The sequence below is a fragment of the Apium graveolens genome, chromosome 5 (genome assembly GCF_009905375.1).
Source record: "Apium graveolens cultivar Ventura chromosome 5, ASM990537v1, whole genome shotgun sequence".
Taxonomy (NCBI): Eukaryota; Viridiplantae; Streptophyta; class Magnoliopsida; order Apiales; family Apiaceae; genus Apium; species Apium graveolens.
The window spans coordinates 295,800,536-295,819,048 of NC_133651.1; the positions used below are offsets into that span (position 1 = coordinate 295,800,536).

Genomic DNA, 18,513 nt, shown 5'->3' on the forward strand with positions numbered 1-18,513 from the left:
TGCCAGGTGTAAATTGTCTGCCATGCTTCATAAATATAACTGTAGAGTGGAGAGAGTAAATATATGGGAGTTAAAAGATTTTCTAATCTTTTACCAACTTTTCTATTCTTAATCTCTCTTATTATCTCTCTCTCTCTAATACACTCTGAAGCTTTTTCTTACAGAACTTTTATCAAACACCTTGCAAACACTTTCTTTCTCACTTAATCTCTTACAGAGATGGCACCAAAAGACATTATTTTCAATGGAGTGAAGTTTGTCCCTAACAATTACTTGGCCATTCTTAGCAAGGATGAAGCTCCATCGGAACTTCACTTTATTCAGGACTTCCTTGCTCACTCCGATATTGGGTATGATTTGACCCAACCTGAAATAACCTGAAGTGCTGGAGTTTTGGAGAAGTGGCGCATAAGATGATGGTGGTGCTCATGGGTCCTCAAGTATCATCTTTTCAACATGGGAGGATGAGCATGTAATGACTGTGGCTACAGTACGCCAAACACTGCAGTTTCCTGAGAACTGCACTTATACAACTGTTGAGAAGCCAGTTCTTCAACAGCTAATGGCCAGTCTGGGGTACGAAAAGACATTGGCAAAGCTGGGTCAATTGAAGAGATCCAACATAAAGAGGGAATGGAGTTTCTTCTTTGACTGCATCATAAAGGCTTTTGCAAACAAATATTCTAATTTTGATGTAATCCCAATTCTCAGTCAACAAATCGAGTATGCTCTCATTAATCAAACTGATTTTGATTATGCAAGTGCTATTTTAGGTTTTATTGGGGATAGGATGACAGAAGATAGGAATACAGTTTACTTTACTAGATTCTGTCAGCTTATTTATAGTTTTTGTTATTCTGATAAGCCCCAATTAGCTAGTGAGTCCATTTCACCATTCAGACTACCTAAAAGAGCTTTTAATGACTTATTATCTACTGATAATAAGAAGGCTATGTTGAGACCCCTCCAAATTCCCATCTCTGTCAAACAAGCCTTAATAAACTATGATCCAGTTGAATACACTGCACTATATCTTGATGTCCAACCATCTGAATCTCACCCATCAGAACCTCCAACCACTTCTCAACCACAATCAAAATCTACCATCAGGACATCTTTCAAACCATCAACTCAATCATCTCAACCTGAATCATCAGCACATACTATCAGACCTTCACCTTCTAGGCCAAAAAGGACAAAGTCTGTTCTTCAGCCTCCATAAAAGAGAAGAAAAATGATTCTCAGGGATGAATCTGATAGTGAAGAGGAAGCACAGGTTCATGCTTCAGAACCTGTGACAGTTAAAGCTGAGAATATTACTTCTCAGAAAGAAACTGCAGCTCAAAGTTCTGATACTTTGAAGAGGAAATCTATAAGTTCTGATGCTGCAACAACAACTCCTTCATTGGCAAGGAGATTGAAGAAAATGAGGGAAAAGGCTAAGCCTCCATCTGAGGATACTGCAGAAGCTGAGGAAGGGGATCAGGAATCTTTGATTTCAAAAGAGCCAATTATAATTGAAACTCTGCCACCTTCAGCTAAAGACCACGACACTGTTCCTAAAACAGTGCTTACACCTCCAGTCTCTCCTCTTCATGAAGATATTAGAGTTGAAGATTCAGGCTTCAGTCCTGAAACTAACATTCATAGGCTACACATTCCTTCTATTCTATATTTAAAAGCTCCTACAGAAGCTCAGCAATCTCCAGTTCAATCTCCAATCTTAAATGCTGAGATACCAACTTCACCTGTATCTCCAAAGCATGTTGAAATTCCTACAGTAGATGAGGTTATTCCCGAATCTCCAGTTGCCTCACACACTGTTGTTCTGTCTGAACATAATGAATCTTCTTTAAGTTCGGAAGACAGTGTAACTGTTGAGACTCCAGGTCCCATTCTGGGAAAGAAAGCACTGGTAAAGACGTTTATTGAGCGGGATGCACCTATACCTTGGGAGGATACTCACAGGGGGGTTGAGTGGACCAAGAAGTGGAATGATTCTGAATTTATTCCAAGCTTTAACATTCTGACAGAGCATGTGTCAAAAGATGATGAGTTATTGTCAAATTCTGATTTCAAGACACGGCTCAAGATCACTGCTCTCTCTACCAAGCATCCTCAAGGTCTTCACTCTCAAACTCAAGAAAAGGTTGAAAAACTTCTGGAAAAGGCTGAAAAGCTAGATATGAAAGCCAAGCTTGATAAAAAGAGGTTTATCAGACCTATTTCTGAGAAAGTAGAAGCAATTGAGAAAACCCAAGAGAAGAAACAGGCCCAAATTACTGAGGTTCTGGCAAATCAAGCTTCTCAACAGGCTCAATTGAATGAAATTCAAACTTCAGTAGAACTTCTTCTCTCACTCCTACTATCTGATGATGCCATAAAGGGGGAGAAGATAGTTAAGTCTAAATGCTCAGATAATCAAATACTGAAGAAGACAGATGATGAAACTGATGACCAGGGAAACGCTAGTCAGGGTAGAGGTCAAGCTTAGAGTAAACAAAGCAGCAAAGTGAAATTAAACTCTGATGCAAGCAAATCTTCTACTCATAAGAAGGCAAGTTCTGAAGCTGCTTAAACTGAATATCTGATAGCAAGTACTGAAATTCAAAATCTGAGATCAAGTTCTGATGAGCAATGTCTGACAAAGCCTGATGTTCTGATACAAGGTGGAAGTCAAGATTCTCAAAAGTTCATGCAAACTCCGAAGCTCAAGGGAAAACAGACTACTGTCTACTACAAGGATCCCAAGATCCAGACACTTGATGAAGAAATTTCTAGAAGATTGTTTCTTAAACATAATCCAGGAATGGATTTAGATAATCTCAAGGAGGAAGAAGCTAGATTTAAAGCTGAAAAGATAAATCTAAAGCAAAAAGCTTCTGTTACAAAGAAACCTCCAAGGCCTAAGAAGAAAGGCATTGTGATCAAAGAGAAGACAATTTTTGAGGCATCAAAGCCCAAAACAAGATCATAATCTGAGATTGATCTTAAATGGAAAGGAAAGGAAAAGGTTGATGAACCTACAAAGTTTCAAAAGAGGAAAATACCTTCAGTTGTGATAGATCCTGTCTATCAAACTACAATTCATGATGATGATACTATGACTGAAGAAGATGTTCAAACTCTGAAAAGAAAGAAGATTTCTGAAGAATCAAAGATAACCTGTGACAAAGCTCAAGTTGTTCAGAGTGAAGAACAGCAAGCAAAAGCAAAAGCAGCAAGTTCTGATAAAGTCAAGATGTTAACCTCTGACAGTGCTCAAGTTGATTTAGATAAAATGGAAGTAGCTGATAAAAAAAAACTTCTGTGGAAAAATGTCAAACCATCAGATCCAAAGAAAAGCCAATTGCTGTCTGATTTCATGGCTATTTGGTTAAATGCTAGAGAACCAAGAGACATGGCTGGACTAGATTCTGATGAAGCTAAAATCAAAACAGGACTTGAAGTTGCTACAAGAGATCCATTTTTACTAACTGATAAACCTCTTGAAGATGTTACTCGGAAACACCTTAACAAGGTTATCTCTGTTCAAGTGGTACTGGATGCTCATGATAAACACAACATCAAAGAAAATCTGATTCTATTTCTTGAAGATGGAAGGACATATTTGATGTCAGAATCAGATGTACTGAACAAAACTCTGAAAGAACTTCAATTCTTTCATTACCTTTTAGAGGTAAAGTCTAATATTACTAGGAGATGGTCAAACTTCATACTGAAGACCATCAGAGATAAAGCAAGAATTTCTGGTTCAAGATTTACAGAATTCATTCCTAATATTGTTGAAGATGATGGAAGTAAAATTCCAATGAAGAAGAATTCTTCTAAGCTTGAGGTAATACTGAAAGAGAAATGTCTATGCTACAATGAAGACTCTTCTCATCCTAGGGTAATAAGATTGGACAATGGTTTAGAAAGAAACCATATCTCTGCGATAAGGACTGCAATCTATCAGATTGGGAGTCAGAATGAAGAGATGAAGCAAGTCAAGACTACACTCTCTCAGGTCCTAAGGATTAAAGAAGAAAAGCTGATATCACACTTTGTTAAGAATCATTATGGATTCAGATTGACTCAGTGAGATTGGTAAAATCTACGAGGACTGTAAGTTGTAGTTAGTTACTCAGTTAAATTCTCTATGCATTTGAACTTAAATGTTTTTGACATCATCAAATCTATTAACTTGTATATTTTGCATAATTTACAAGTTGGGGAGATTATTAGATATATTTGAGATGTCATGTCTAATATGTTTCATGTTTAGTTTTCAGATCTTAACAAACAGAAAATATCAGGACATACTTGAATCAATACTTACTGGAAGTCGGAACATAATATCAGGACTTAAGGTCATGTCAAAACTTAAGTACGGGAGGACTTACAATTAAGGAAGGAATCTGATTAATAGTAGAAGATCGAGACTAAAACAAAAGAAGATATGCATGGAAAGAATTAGAAGACTGGAAGACTTGTATAAGATATCTGATTGATATATTTTAGGAGACAGAATTATATTTCATATCAATTAGAAGTTATCTTGTAATTGTGTAGTATATAAATACAGATATAGGTTTACACTATATGTGTTATCATTATCGAGATACATTATTCATTGTAACCTAGAAGCTCTTAGTGATATTTGTTCATCACTGAGAGAGAACAATTCCATTGTAACAGAGTTTATTATATTGAATATATCTGTTTACTGTTACTTGTGTTCAAGATCGATTTGATTGTAATAACACTGTATTCAACCCCCTTCTACAGTGTTGTGTGACCTAACACCATTCACTTCAGAAAAAACATCACGAACAGCTACTTTCATAGAAGGGCATTGATCTGTAACAATGACAACCGGATTTCATCCCATTGCCTTCGCTAAATGATCAAAAGCCCAACTATAATCAACAATACTCTCATGTGATAAAAGACAAGCCGCAAAAGTCACACATCTATAATGCTTATCCACACCAGTGAAAGGGGCAAAAATCATATTATACCTGTTTTTAAAAAAATATCACAACAAATAATACAATAAAAATCAGAGTATTAAAAACTTGAATCTACAAAAAATAGACGTGCAAAAAAATAATCTACAAAACCATCAGTATATTAAGCACTAAATAAAACATCAAGAATCTTAAACACTTGGAAGTTGAATAGTAAACATTATCAATCATTGCATAAAATACTACAGATGTTAAAATAGTAAAAATACCTATTGGTATCAAAGGTTGCATCAAATGACACTGCATCGCCATACAACTCAAAGTTCCTCCGACCAATAACATCAGACCAAAACAACTTGTTTAGGTGACCAGAAGAATCAACATCAAAAGAAAAATAGAAGCCTTCAGAATTCTGCTAAATACGTTTGAATTTATCAGTAATCATTTGCGCATCATTATCTCCAATGAATAATTTCAGATCCCTACTAAAATTTCGAAAATCTCACAAGTTCGCACCTACATTTGCATATCCGCCATACATTTCTTTAGCAAAGCTAAACATCTTGCTGGAACCAATATTAACTTTTGCACCATTATAACAAAGATTTCTTAAACTAATATACATCTCCCTATTAACCCTAAAAAACTGACGACCGTTTTTATCAGCTAACGGATGATTATGTAGCTCAACAAAAGTCTTAACAATATACTTATCAGGAAACATATACTTCAAAATCATCTTCGCTTTGCATCCACATCTCCTAAAAACTGTCCTCCTTTTCTTAACTGATGGATTTGCATCATTCTTAAGATCATTAAAACCTTCACAACTACAAACAAAATGCTTCAACAAAACACGTCCATCATCATCTGTCTTCTCAGTTGTCTTACATACAGTAAAACCACCTAATCGACCATAATTCTTGTAAAACTTGTAACCTTTATCTAGAGAATCAAAAATCTGATTGGTAAAGGGTATACTAGTATCACCGACAGAACAAAGTATGTAATTCAAACTACCATGGGAGTTATGCTTACACTACTTTCACTTTCAATTGAAGTCACTTCATTAACAACTTCAGTACCAATATCACTGCTAATCTGAGACGAATCACCACAAGTAGAACCTAAAAACAAATATATTTATAAAAGACAAACAACGTAAGATATAAAGAATGTAATTTTTAATAATTCTCACTAACTAATAATAAAAATATAATTAAAATACACAAATAAAAGATAAGTAACATTACAATATCAAATAAAACCACTAATATTTAAAAAGATGATCACTAAAATAAACACGAACAAACGAAAATTTTGAACACTCTACAAAAATATATAAATTTCACAAATTCATATACAAAAATCTACTCAAACACATGAACCGAATGAAAAACAAAACAAAAAATAAATCTACAACAATAATACTATATAAAAAGTTCATGAGGATAAAGATCAACAAATGAACAAATAAAACATAATATCAAGAGCTAATTTAAGCTGAAAACGAGATTATTTACCTTGATTGTCTCTAATTTTATTCAAATCAGATATAATCATCTCTGAGTACTAATCAAGTAACAAAATTTAACGATAACATGAAAACACTAAGATAGAACAATCAATCACAGAGAAGTATCAACACAGATGAACAGATGAGATCAATATTTAATATTCAATCGGAAAACAGATGAGATCGATCGAGAGAGACGAGAACGATTGAAGAGAGAGAACTATTGAAGAAAGAGAGAGAGAGCAGAGGAGAGATAACTGCTGATGAGAGAGAAAGTAAAAACAGTTATGATATTAAATTCACGTAATTTTTGTCTTTTTATGTTTTTTTTAATTAAATTAATTGGATGACTCAGATTAAAAGCTGAAATAAGGATTGAAAAGCTAGGATTGGTTTCTAGTTTTTTATTTTAATTTGGGTTTCTATTTGATCATTCCCCTATATTTACATAATATTCTATAAAAACTTGTAAATATTTATATTATATTTATATTATATACATAAATATATGCATGTGTTATATATATATTAGTTCATAAATATATTTATCTCGTGTAATTTCGTGTACCTACATTAAAATCTATATGTGACACTAAATCTATCGTATAATTTCGTGTTCGTGTAAATTGGTGTTTCGTGTACCAAAAATTAAAACTCATATCTGTATTTTTCGTGTCATTTCGTGTCGTGTTCACGTGTCATGTACCAAATTGCCCGCTCTATGTACTATGCATACAGTTTTTATTTAATATATCGTATAGAAGTACAAATGTTAAATTGAATCATGCTTTTAGAATTAAGATTACTACTGTAACTTATAACACGCTGACTTAACCTCATTTTGTAACTTTTTATCTATACGTTAACATTTATATAGAATAAATTATGAAAATGCAGTCATGATTTGTTAGACTTCTTTTTTTTAAACTTGTAATATAATCCTACTTCGCTTCAACATGAAGTAGTTATTTTAAAATTATCTTAATCGATTTTCTTTTCAACCCCTCAATATTATATAAAATGTTTATTTTGGAAAAGATGGTTTTAAAGAAACCAAAACTATCACTCTATTTTATTTGTTTATTTATTTCAAATAAGTGTAAGAATACAGCAACAACTTCTTTTCCAATAAAAAAATGTCAATTTCTACTATTCATACACTATGTTGAACTATTATTTGAATAAAAATTATATTATATTTTATTATATTAATTTTTAAACCTATGTGTTTAATTTTGTAACTCCTATACTAATGAGATAAGAGTTATTTGATCATAATGGTGGATGTTACAAAATTATGACATATGTAAGTTACATTTTATGTTACTTCTGTATAACGAGGCTGTGTCTTCTCAACTAAAAGGAAGGGAGTGAGAGAGAAGAATCTCACCAAAATTTGGGGATAATTTGTTTCAATTATTTTTAGAGTTTTAGGATCTGTTTCTTGGAGATACAAACCGCATTTGTTTGGTTTATAGGAGACGGGTCTCAAATGTTTAAGATCACCTCAATTCGTTGTATCTTGGAAAACGGAAGCCACAATACCTTCAAGCACCACGAGGAGGGGTTTATCTGTACAGCGTGGTTTTCACGTGCCTCAAATATTTTCAGGTATTTTCATTAGTCTGATTCTGATTTCAGGTACTCTCGAATTTATACTCCCTACACACCATGGGCGGACTTAGGATATTTCATTGTCCGGGGCTTAATAAAAAATTGGCTCTTAAATTTTTTCATCAATATAAAAAATAAAATTATAAATAAATTTTAATTTTAACATTATTTTTTAATTTTTTATATTTAAATTTACATGTTGAAAAATTAAAATAGATGTTTAAATAATTTATTGAGTTGAACTAAATTCTCGATTTTCTGGAAAAATAAATAAATACTAATAGGCTATTTTTAATCTTAAGTGATAAATAAATATATATATATATATATTAATATATAATTAACATTAAAATAATTATTTTTCTTAAGAAAGCTTAAACACCTGATACACAAATACCAGTACCTACTTGTACGTTCTATTTAGTGATGTTCTAGATTATCTGAAGATTGACCGGGGCTAAAAGAATAAGATTAATCTGGCTGAATTGTCATATAATATCATATTATATGTAAAATTTTGTCATTATAGAAATTCACTGTGGGGCTGGAGCCAACCCCAACCACCCCCTCGGGTCCGCCCCTGCTACACACTATGCATAAAAATATTTTATTTTTTCAGTAGCATGGCGTCGGAGATCCCTCAGCTAGACCTGGCCATCTGTGCGGTCCGTGCATGCCGGGCCGGGCCGCACACGGGTTGGACACTCGAAATGGTAACACTGAACCGGCCTGTTAATTAACGAATCGGGCTCGAATCGAGAAAACCGAAGTCGTAACCGTACAAGAGAATAACCGCGTACGAGTTGTGCGGGCTCGTGCGCTTAACCCGCGGGCCGTGCGTGCTTTGCAAAGCACCGCCAACCTTCTCCCTTCTTTCTGCCAATTACTTGATATAATATATTATAAGTATTATTATATTTTTAGTGCAGAGGCAGGAGTAGTGCAGTGTAGGCTGTAGTTACATAATCACATGTAGTAGACACTAGACAGTAGTACATAGAAAATAATTACTGCCTTCTGCTCAACTAGTGCGGGTTAGTGCGGGCCGGGCTCGGTCCCGGTTTTCCAGTATTATATTCGTAACTGGCTCGACTAATTTAACGAATTGTGCGGGTTTGAACCAGCCCGGCTCGGGCCGAATAATTACGGGTTTCCGTACGAAACAGTCCCGAATGTGCGGTTTAAACCCGCACATTTGGCCAGCTCTACCCTCAGCCCATTTCCACTATCTCTGAGATTACATAACATGACGATATTACTCTTCAGCTTGGTGAGCAGGCCAACATGTAAGTACTATGCATAAAGTTTTATTTAATATCATACCAAGGCAACAAATACATTAAATTGAGGCATGCATTAATGTTATTTTACATACCTGCATACACTAAACGGTTAAAAATTAATTCAAATAGACGCGGAATGGATCATTATTTATATAGGCTAGAGAGTGATTCGATAGAATTCATATTTAATGTTAACTCCATTTAGATAGGTTTAACCGTTTAGAATTAAGATCATGTCACGTCCTTTTTATATGTATTGTTGGTAAAAGATATTATCAAGATAATTTAGTTTTGAATTTATTTTTCAATTGATAATATCTTATAATAACCTTAAAATTATAGAGTTCTCCATAATAAAAGAATAGGATAGTGTATGAATATTGCAGAATAATAAACAGAGGAGGACGATATTTTAGAGGGTCGAGTTCCTCCACTTCAGTTTCGCGAGCGAGTAAACATGTAAGTTTCTCAAAGTTCACTCCCATGCAGAATAAGAGTGGATGGACTCTGGAGCATGGATAGTGATACAACATACATTTGCATGACAAAATTATGCTGCATGAAGTATTACTTATGCTCAACTTCGGGGAAACAATTATGATAGTAGGTCTTTGCGAATGGCTCAAAGTCATTTTTATGACAAACAGAGATAAAAATCATAAAAATAGATCCATGTAAATTTCTTTATTATTTAAATTATTATTACTACATTTTTGCCTAATTTGTTGGTGAAAGTTAAGTTTTTGTTAAATGTAATATATGACTGCTTCCTTAAAAATAATCAAAAATATTACATTACAGTACACATAAATGAATATTACTTCAATTGCGTCATTTTAAATGATTACAATGACATAATTATTTTATCAATTGTTTAGGAAATTAATACTAGCCAAATTGTACAGTATAAGTAAATAAGTTAAAGGGGGGTTAAACCCTATTAAATTCTGTAACTTAAAACCCCTGGCGGCTTTGCTGTGAAGCTGGAATATAGATATGGATATGGATCGGTTGACGAAGAAGAAGCTGAAGAAATAAATTAAACAAACAAAAAAATAAACAAGGTATAGGTGAAGGCATAATAAGCAGTTTCACATTCTATCTTTTTCAAACATTAAATTAGTTGTACAGTGTAGTGTTCTCTCGAAACGATGGAAATTAATTTGAAAAAAATTAACTTTTCTTCATTTCACTAGTATTTATTGGTACAACCGTTATTCGAACCAATATATGCTTTGAAGTTTTTTTGTTCAAGCACTCTGATTCCGAAATTAAAATTTTCCATCATTTTTTGGCTGGTCGAAACCATGCATGTCAGGCATTGAAACTTAATCTCCGTTCTAGATTTCAACCACCTCAAAGTTTAATCTAGGTGTTGGTAAACTATGCAATTTCATACAATGTTCAAAAGTTAAATGATGATGTTTGACGTAATTCAGCCGAATTATCATCCACCTTCGATTCAACGTCGATAGAGGAACTTGTTATATATTCAGATTCTTATGAATACCCGAAAACTGATTGTTGGAATTTATGGGCTTTAACATCTCTACAATTGAAACGTCCCTTCCTTCTTATATATGTAGCCCCGCCAAAAAAATTGATCAATCCTATTTGATTTGCTTGCCTTCTTTACGAACTCTGGTCCTCCAAAATTTCGACTTGCCCGAAATATTTAGTTTGCCTTGTCTAACAACTCTACACCTGGAAAGTTGTAAATTGCCCACATATGTTTTTAATCTTCCCGCTTCATTAACTCTTAAACTGAGTCACTTAATATTTCCGCAAAAAGCAAGTGAGTTCCTCCCTATACTTGTTAATCTACGGAATCTCACATTGTGTTTCTCTGAAGTCGTATGGGAAGATTGTGTCATAGATTGTCCCCAATTGGTAAACTTGGAAATCACTACCTCCATTAAATGTTTCCCTTGTCGTTGGGGTAAGATAATCCTTTTTGTCGCCAAAATTACGTAATTTCAGTTCTCTTGGTTTCTTTCCAATCACATTTGGAGGTTCTGAGGTGGAAACTGTAAGTATAAAAGTACAGGGTTGGTTTGAATCTTGGCTAACTATAGATTCAGAGAAGTCAGAAAATATATTATCGACAAGTTACTAATATGTTTCCGGCATTGGGTAGTACCAGTACACTTACTCTTGACTTGGAAAGCATTAAGGTAACCTCGTATAAAATTCTTTTAATGGTGAAATATATGATCCTATTGGGGCATTCCTCTAACACCTTAAATTTTTAAATAAGCGGGTTAATCTAAAGATGGACGCCGGTGTTTCACTTTTCGACTCGTAAATGGGCTCTTGATAATGTTAATCAACATGAATGTTCATCGTTATTGGTTCATTACCTCTTTATCATTATATATTTACTTATTTATGATTGAAGATAGTATCATATAGGGCCTGATTTCGAATCTAATTTTGTTTGTTTTCTTCTAGGCACTTGATGCTATTTCAGTAGATTTTCTCTCCCTGTCTTCTGTCTCCTTTCTATAATTTGAAGTATGTTAAGTTACCAATGGGATATGACGAATCCCATATATCCACTTACCTTGAATTCATTTCTACTTACTTGATCGCTCTCCAAAAGCCACCATTGTCACTACATTGCCTCTGAGGAGTTGATTACACAACTGTTGCCAGTTTGTCTGACTCTGACCCCTCAAAATTTGTTGCCAAAAAAGCCAATGCCAACTCCACAGATCATTTAGCATAAAATGGCTGGTCAATTGTCTGAACTACATTGAACAAGTTAAGTTTTTGCAATTCCTGCATGACAAGCTTCACGAAGTTGACTCCCGTATCAATGATGCCAAAAAGAAATTAAAAGAGCTGGACGCCCTTGGAATGTGGATGGTGACAGAGATTCACATGAATATTGGAACTCATGGCTTATAATCAGAGATCCAAGTTGCGGTCCTTCAACCTAATTGCGTTGCATTCTTTTGCAAGCCTTCAGGGAGATGCTGCATTGGCTGCGTTCTTCAATATCTGTTACTTTTTATCACATGTAATAGTGTTGGTATCTGGTACAACTTCTATTACATCAATTTTAATGCACTGTTTGAAGATGTAAATTTATTTCTACTTTATTTGGAAAAAATTTAGAAGTTCTATGCTTTGTGATCACTTCTTTTTTGTGTAGTTATCTGGTACAACTTCTATTAGTTATTTTTCTAGTTATTTATTTACCAAACTTACAATGTTTACATAAATTTTTTTACAACTCCTATCTGGAATAATTATTTGAAGAGTGTCAATTGTTTATATTAAAAGCTGAAAAAGAAAAATAAATGTGTGAGTACCAAAAACAAGTAAAGAGTAATGAAATTTGTTAAACACGATTTACTAAGCTCATAGTTCTCTTATGACTAACACTTGCATTAGAAAAATAATCTCTGAGGCCGCAACATCACCACTAAAAGATATATATAAATGTTCTTAGTCCACAGAAAACTAACAAAAAAGATAATTTTATCTAAACACAGTAAACAAATGTGCCTCTGTTCTGCTAAAATATGTTGCTGTACCTGTTTGTCAAAAAGTTTCATGTTCGCAACTGCACTTGGCTACAAACGCAATTTGGCAAGCCTATAACTAATTCCAGTCACCTATATTGTTGTGACCAAGTTGTATTACATCCATGAAATTCATAATATTAATGCTCATACCTATTTAACTATATCTCCTTTCACTTTGTGTTTGTGCTTTATCGGCAGATTATATGGCCACCGTGTGCTGGGACATAATCTCCAGAGCTTTTCTTTTTTGTCCAAGAATATCAAACACCGTTGCTGCAATATGAGACATCGTAAGACCAGCTTCCGCTAGTTGATCTGCTGGTGATCCATGATCAATGTAACAATCAGGAAGGACAAGTGGTCTCCACTGCATACAAGTATCATAAGTATTCAATAACAAATATTTTGTGTACCAATGTGAGTGATCAGTTTTCTTAGAAAATATTACTATCTATTAAAGTTATGACCAATACAAGTATGACAGATATTTAAATTTTAGCCTCCTACATTTCACAAATTTCCAGTAACTTGCCAACATTGAGTGAGTACCATCTCTGTTAATAAATTATGTTGAATTCATGATTGGTGTTTCAAGTTATGTTTACTCAGCGACATATAAAAGCTGAAATTCAGAATGTAGTTCAAGGTATATTACCTTTGTCTTTCCATCAAGAAGCCCATCTAAAGCCATAAACTGAGCAACATGAGAACCAAAACCCCCAATTGACCCCTCTTCCACAGTAATCAAGAATTCATGTGATTTTGCAATGCTGCGGATAAGAGCATAGTCCAAAGGTTTACAAAAGCGGGCATCCACAACTGTCAATTGCAAACCATGAGTTTCTGTTAGAGCAGCTGCAGCCAAACAGCTTTGAACAGCTGCTCCATATCCAAACAGTGCAACCCTCTCCCCTTCAATCAATACCCGTCCTTTCCCAACCTGTCCAGAAGAAAAAAAGGACGATTACTTTCAACTTCATTTGTCACGGCTAATGAAAATATCTTGTTTACAGGAACCAGGAATTAGATGAACAATACCTCAAGCGGGATTCCTTTGTTCCCTGGTGGCAGCTTGACACCAACCCCAATTCCTCTAGGATACCGGAAACAACTAGGTCTGTCATCTATGGCAGCAGCAGTTGCCACCATGTGAAAAAGTTCAGCTTCATCACAAGGAGCCATAACTACCATGTTTGGGAGACATGCCATGTATGCCACATCAAAGGATCCAGCATGTGTGGGGCCGTCAGCTCCAACAAGACCAGCTCGATCCAATGCAAATCGAACCGGTAACTTCTGCAGATCCACATCATGGACTACCTGAGAAAAGAAAGACCAGTTAGTCATATAACTTTTGATTTCATATTGTCAAATATTTTGGAGAAGCTTTTGCTTTTGCCTGGTCATATGCCCTTTGCAAGAAAGTTGAATATATTGCACAGAATGGTTTTAGGCCTTCACAGGCTAGTCCAGCGGCAAACGTTACAGCATGTTGTTCTGCTATACCAACATCAAAGCACCTTGTTGGGAAGCGGCGCAGAAAAAGATTCATGCCTGTTCCTCCTCCCATTGCTGCATGAATACCGACTATACCTTGATCTCTCTCCGCTTCTGCAATCAAAGCCTCTGCAAAGTAGGACGTGTAACTCTGAGTCACAGAACTAGCTTTGAATTGCTTTCCAGTCGCCGGATCAAACTTTGCTACACCTGCAAAATTGAAAAGCAAAATACATTAACGGTCTCATTCTTGCTAATTTCATAATTCATATATTATATAATTATATTTTGTAGCAACTACGACTCAAAACAATATCAGATATTAAATTACTGGAGTAGAATTAGCTAATTACCATGGTATTTGTCTGCAGCCTTTTCAGCATAAGGGTATCCGCGGCCTTTCTCTGTGATAACATGGATTAGGACCGGGCCTGTTTTTTTTGTACTCTTGACTTCTTTCAAGATGGCAATAAGGTCATCTATATTGTGACCATCAACGGGGCCGATGTAATAGATCCCGAGCTCCTCAAATAGAGTTGATCCAGAACCACCAATTATCCCACGGGCATATTCGTCAACCTTTGAAGCAAGGTCTTGCCTAGTTGCATCAACCTGTTTGGTAACTCCCTGCACAGTTTCTCACCAGCAGCAATTGAGACTCAACATAGAAATTCTAAATAATTATGTCTTTAGTTAGAATGTTAAAGGTTACCAACCTTTTCAACTTCTCTTAATTCCTTAAGAGGCTTGTTGTACTTCAACCTGCTAAGAGCACTGCTCAAAGCCCCGACAGGTGGTGCTGGCCCTTCTAAGGTAGCAGTCGGCAAAGAGACCTGCTGGTTGTCATTAAGGATGACAATCATATCTGAATTGAGGTATCCAGCATTGTTCATGGCTTCGTAAGCTTGACCTGCTGTCATTGCACCATCACCTATAATAGCAATTACATTGTTCTTTCCTTCCTTCAAATCCCTCCCAACAGCCATTCCTATTTATTTGCAATTTTTTAGTCAAGATGGAAAGATGATCAATAGCACTGTCGATATAGATAATCAAAAGTGTTAACTCGAATAAATGAAGATACAGTAATTTATGTTGATATCAAATCTTTGTAAGAGTATTTACCCAAGCCTGCTGAAATTGTGGTAGAACTGTGACCAGTACCGAAGCAATCATAATCACTCTCAGAGCGCTTAGTGAATCCTGCTAAACCATTTGTTTGTCTCACAGTGTGCATCTTGTCCCTTCTTCCGGTCAATATCTTATGCGGATAAGACTGCAAATTAAATTTATTAAAACTGAATCAAGACAATATTTGACGAAACTGAAACTTTATCACTTACAGTGTTGCGAATATAGAAAGATTACCTGATGACCAACATCCCAAAGAATCTTATCTCGGGGTGCATTAAAGACATAATGAAGAGCTACCGTGAGCTCAACAACACCAAGACTTGAACCAAGGTGACCCCCAGTCCTGGAAACATTAAAAATTACATCTGAGCGAAGTTCATCTGCCAGCTTTTTCAGTTCCTGAATAATATGAAATGAATGTCATTTTTAAAATTAGCATTTGTATTATATTATTTGTAATCTTAGCTCCTTACACAAAATTTTGGCTGTTTTTTTCAAGTGGACGGGACAATTTTCCCATGTATATTTGCAATTACAAATATAATGTGCTCCCCTTATACATAAATTTGTCGTTTTGCAACTTAAGTACCTTTTCCGACAAATTTTTCATGTGAATAGGATAGTTGATTGTGTACACATGCAAAGTAGTATTTACAATTTATAATTTGTTCTCGTTATACAGAATTTTGTCGTTATTGCTAGTTATAAGTACCATATCCGAACTTTTTTTTATTTGGATCAAATAGGATAGTTAAGTAAGTTCACAACATAACACTAAATATAATTTGTTGTCCTTATACATAATTTTGTGGTTTCGCTAGTTGAGTACCTCAACCGACAAATTTTTCATGTGGATAGGATAGTTGATTGTGTCCAAAAACGGGGTTGCGGGTTTCTCAGAGTGGTACTCTCCTGCCTCCGACAAACTTGCGCGAATTCCAGCACATGTTTTTTTAACCTGTTAAAAGCTTGAATTCATCAATTTTTCAAAACAAGTGAAATTCCAAAGAAAATACAGAAATGTAAATCTTGAGCACAAATTACACTTCTGCCCTACTAAAAAAATATTCAAATTCGATTCTGATAAATATTCTTAAAAGCATATTAGGCACAAAAAATTTAACAGTTTTGGGAAATTGTATCATAAATTCTTCAAATCAGGACAACAATATTTAAAAAATAAAAAAAAACAAGGTGAAACAAAACATATTCGTTACGGTCAATTACGGAAATTAAATACATAAGCCTTCCACCTCCATGACGGATTAGAACAAAATAATGAAAGAAATATATTAATTATAAATTTTTCTTCTATTTTAGCCCGCACATCTACAATTTCCTGATTTCGCGTATTGGTCATAGTAAGTAGCCCCATTGAGACTGTTTTTGACAAGAAGAAAAACTAATTCATCAACTTGTACTGTAAGCAATGTAAACACCTCTTTGTTGCAACACGTGGATATGTTGTTACCAACTTACCATGTACAAAATCTTTACAAATATATTACAATCGGAATGAGATACGATACATTACATGTTTTGCACAACATAACACATTATTACATACAACCAAACAAAAAAACATACACAAAATTAAAGTAATGAATAAGACCTGATAGAGCTTGCGGGGAAATCGAGAAATTAAATTTTCTCCGAAATGATTTTGGTTTCTGGGATGAGATGCCACTGCAGAATTAAGCTTCCATGGACATGCAATTACACAGAGAGCCATCGTATCTATGAATTTAAAGAAGATGAGAAAAGGAGGAGACAAGACAAGAGAGTTTGGTGCAGTTTTACGAGGATGTGTAGATTTGTGTTGTGTGTGTGCTGCGGCGGTTTAGTCAGTGTGTGCAATGAAAATGACATGAGGGAGCGCTACTGATTTTAAATATTTAATCCAGATTTTGTTGACGCACGTTGTACGCGAATTTGTTGTGGCATGGTAATGAACTTTTTTATTTTTTTTTAAGGAATTTTATTTTTTTTGTTAATTTATTTTCAAATTTTTGTTATTTTGTTCCGCAACTTGGCGCGAAATTGAGTTAAATTATCGTGAATTTTGTTTTGATACTTTATCGAGTTAAGTTTAAATTTTGAGCGTTGATAATTTAATTGAGCTTTTCTTTCACCTCTGTATAAACAATTTGTAAATATATACAAATTAAAATGTATATTATCAATTTTTTGTTGATACTTGGCGAAGTCAATATTAAAATTGGAATTGTATTCATACATATTAAGTTTTATTATGCTCTTTTTTTGCGAATTTAACATAATTTCAAATTTAAAACTAGCTAGAAGGAGTTTCAGTTTAAACTCGAATCCTAACTTTACATTTGATATTGACCTTCACACGCTTGTAAAATTTTTTATATATTATTTTGTTCTATAACATTGATAATAATCATACAATATCCAAAACTATTATATTCGTAATAGTATTATGAAAGAAACTTGCCAAAGCATAAAATAATATATGAAATAATTAATCATTCCGATATTATGAATTTGATTCAATGGTTTTTTGAAAGATGCTTTTTCCAATTCTTTATTATTTAATTTCCTGTTTTTATCAATTTATTTAAATCCATCAATTTCAGCTTACCTTTTTTATATCTTATATAACAGAAATGATATTCGGGCTTCAACATAAAATAATCCATGTAAAACAACCAAATAAATCTCAATTAGTTCATTAGAAGAAAAAAGGCCGTATCCTGTCAAGATATTATTATCAACAAATTCTGGAACTCCATCATTTCTTACCAACACGAATTCTGTAAGAATTGCTCCCGGGGAGCCCAAAACTTATACACGCGCAAAGCAAAGCAAAACCTCCCAATATTGATAGGAAGATTAGCTCCTACCAATATTGGCATTGAAGGGGCCCCACCATCCATGTCATCAAATCTCACCCTTTTAAATCAATTAAATTTTATTATAAAATCATTTTAGAGATATTTTCTAACAGATTTGGTAAG

The 18,513-nt window shown here is 34.3% G+C and overlaps 2 protein-coding genes across 2 annotated transcripts; both read right to left on the minus strand.

Annotated features, from left to right (window-relative positions):
• Window positions 1-4,864: 4,864 nt before the first annotated feature.
• On the minus strand, window positions 4,865-11,974 carry LOC141661064 (protein FAR1-RELATED SEQUENCE 5-like). The gene is made up of 6 exons (XM_074468047.1): window positions 11,950-11,974; window positions 11,276-11,392; window positions 5,973-6,079; window positions 5,473-5,913; window positions 5,222-5,364; window positions 4,865-5,003 (listed from the first exon to the last, which is right to left on the minus strand). Exons 1-6 carry the CDS (start codon window positions 11,972-11,974, stop codon window positions 4,865-4,867), a joined length of 972 nt encoding a protein of 323 aa, XP_074324148.1.
• Window positions 11,975-12,865: 891 nt separating this feature from the next.
• Window positions 12,866-17,283, minus strand: LOC141661909 (putative 1-deoxy-D-xylulose-5-phosphate synthase, chloroplastic). The gene is made up of 10 exons (XM_074468934.1): window positions 17,142-17,283; window positions 16,359-16,487; window positions 15,764-15,928; window positions 15,521-15,671; window positions 15,112-15,383; window positions 14,749-15,022; window positions 14,298-14,605; window positions 13,937-14,218; window positions 13,554-13,838; window positions 12,866-13,265 (listed from the first exon to the last, which is right to left on the minus strand). Exons 1-10 carry the CDS (start codon window positions 17,259-17,261, stop codon window positions 13,098-13,100), a joined length of 2,154 nt encoding a protein of 717 aa, XP_074325035.1. The 5' UTR covers window positions 17,262-17,283; the 3' UTR covers window positions 12,866-13,097.
• Between the last annotated feature and the right edge of the window lie 1,230 nt (window positions 17,284-18,513).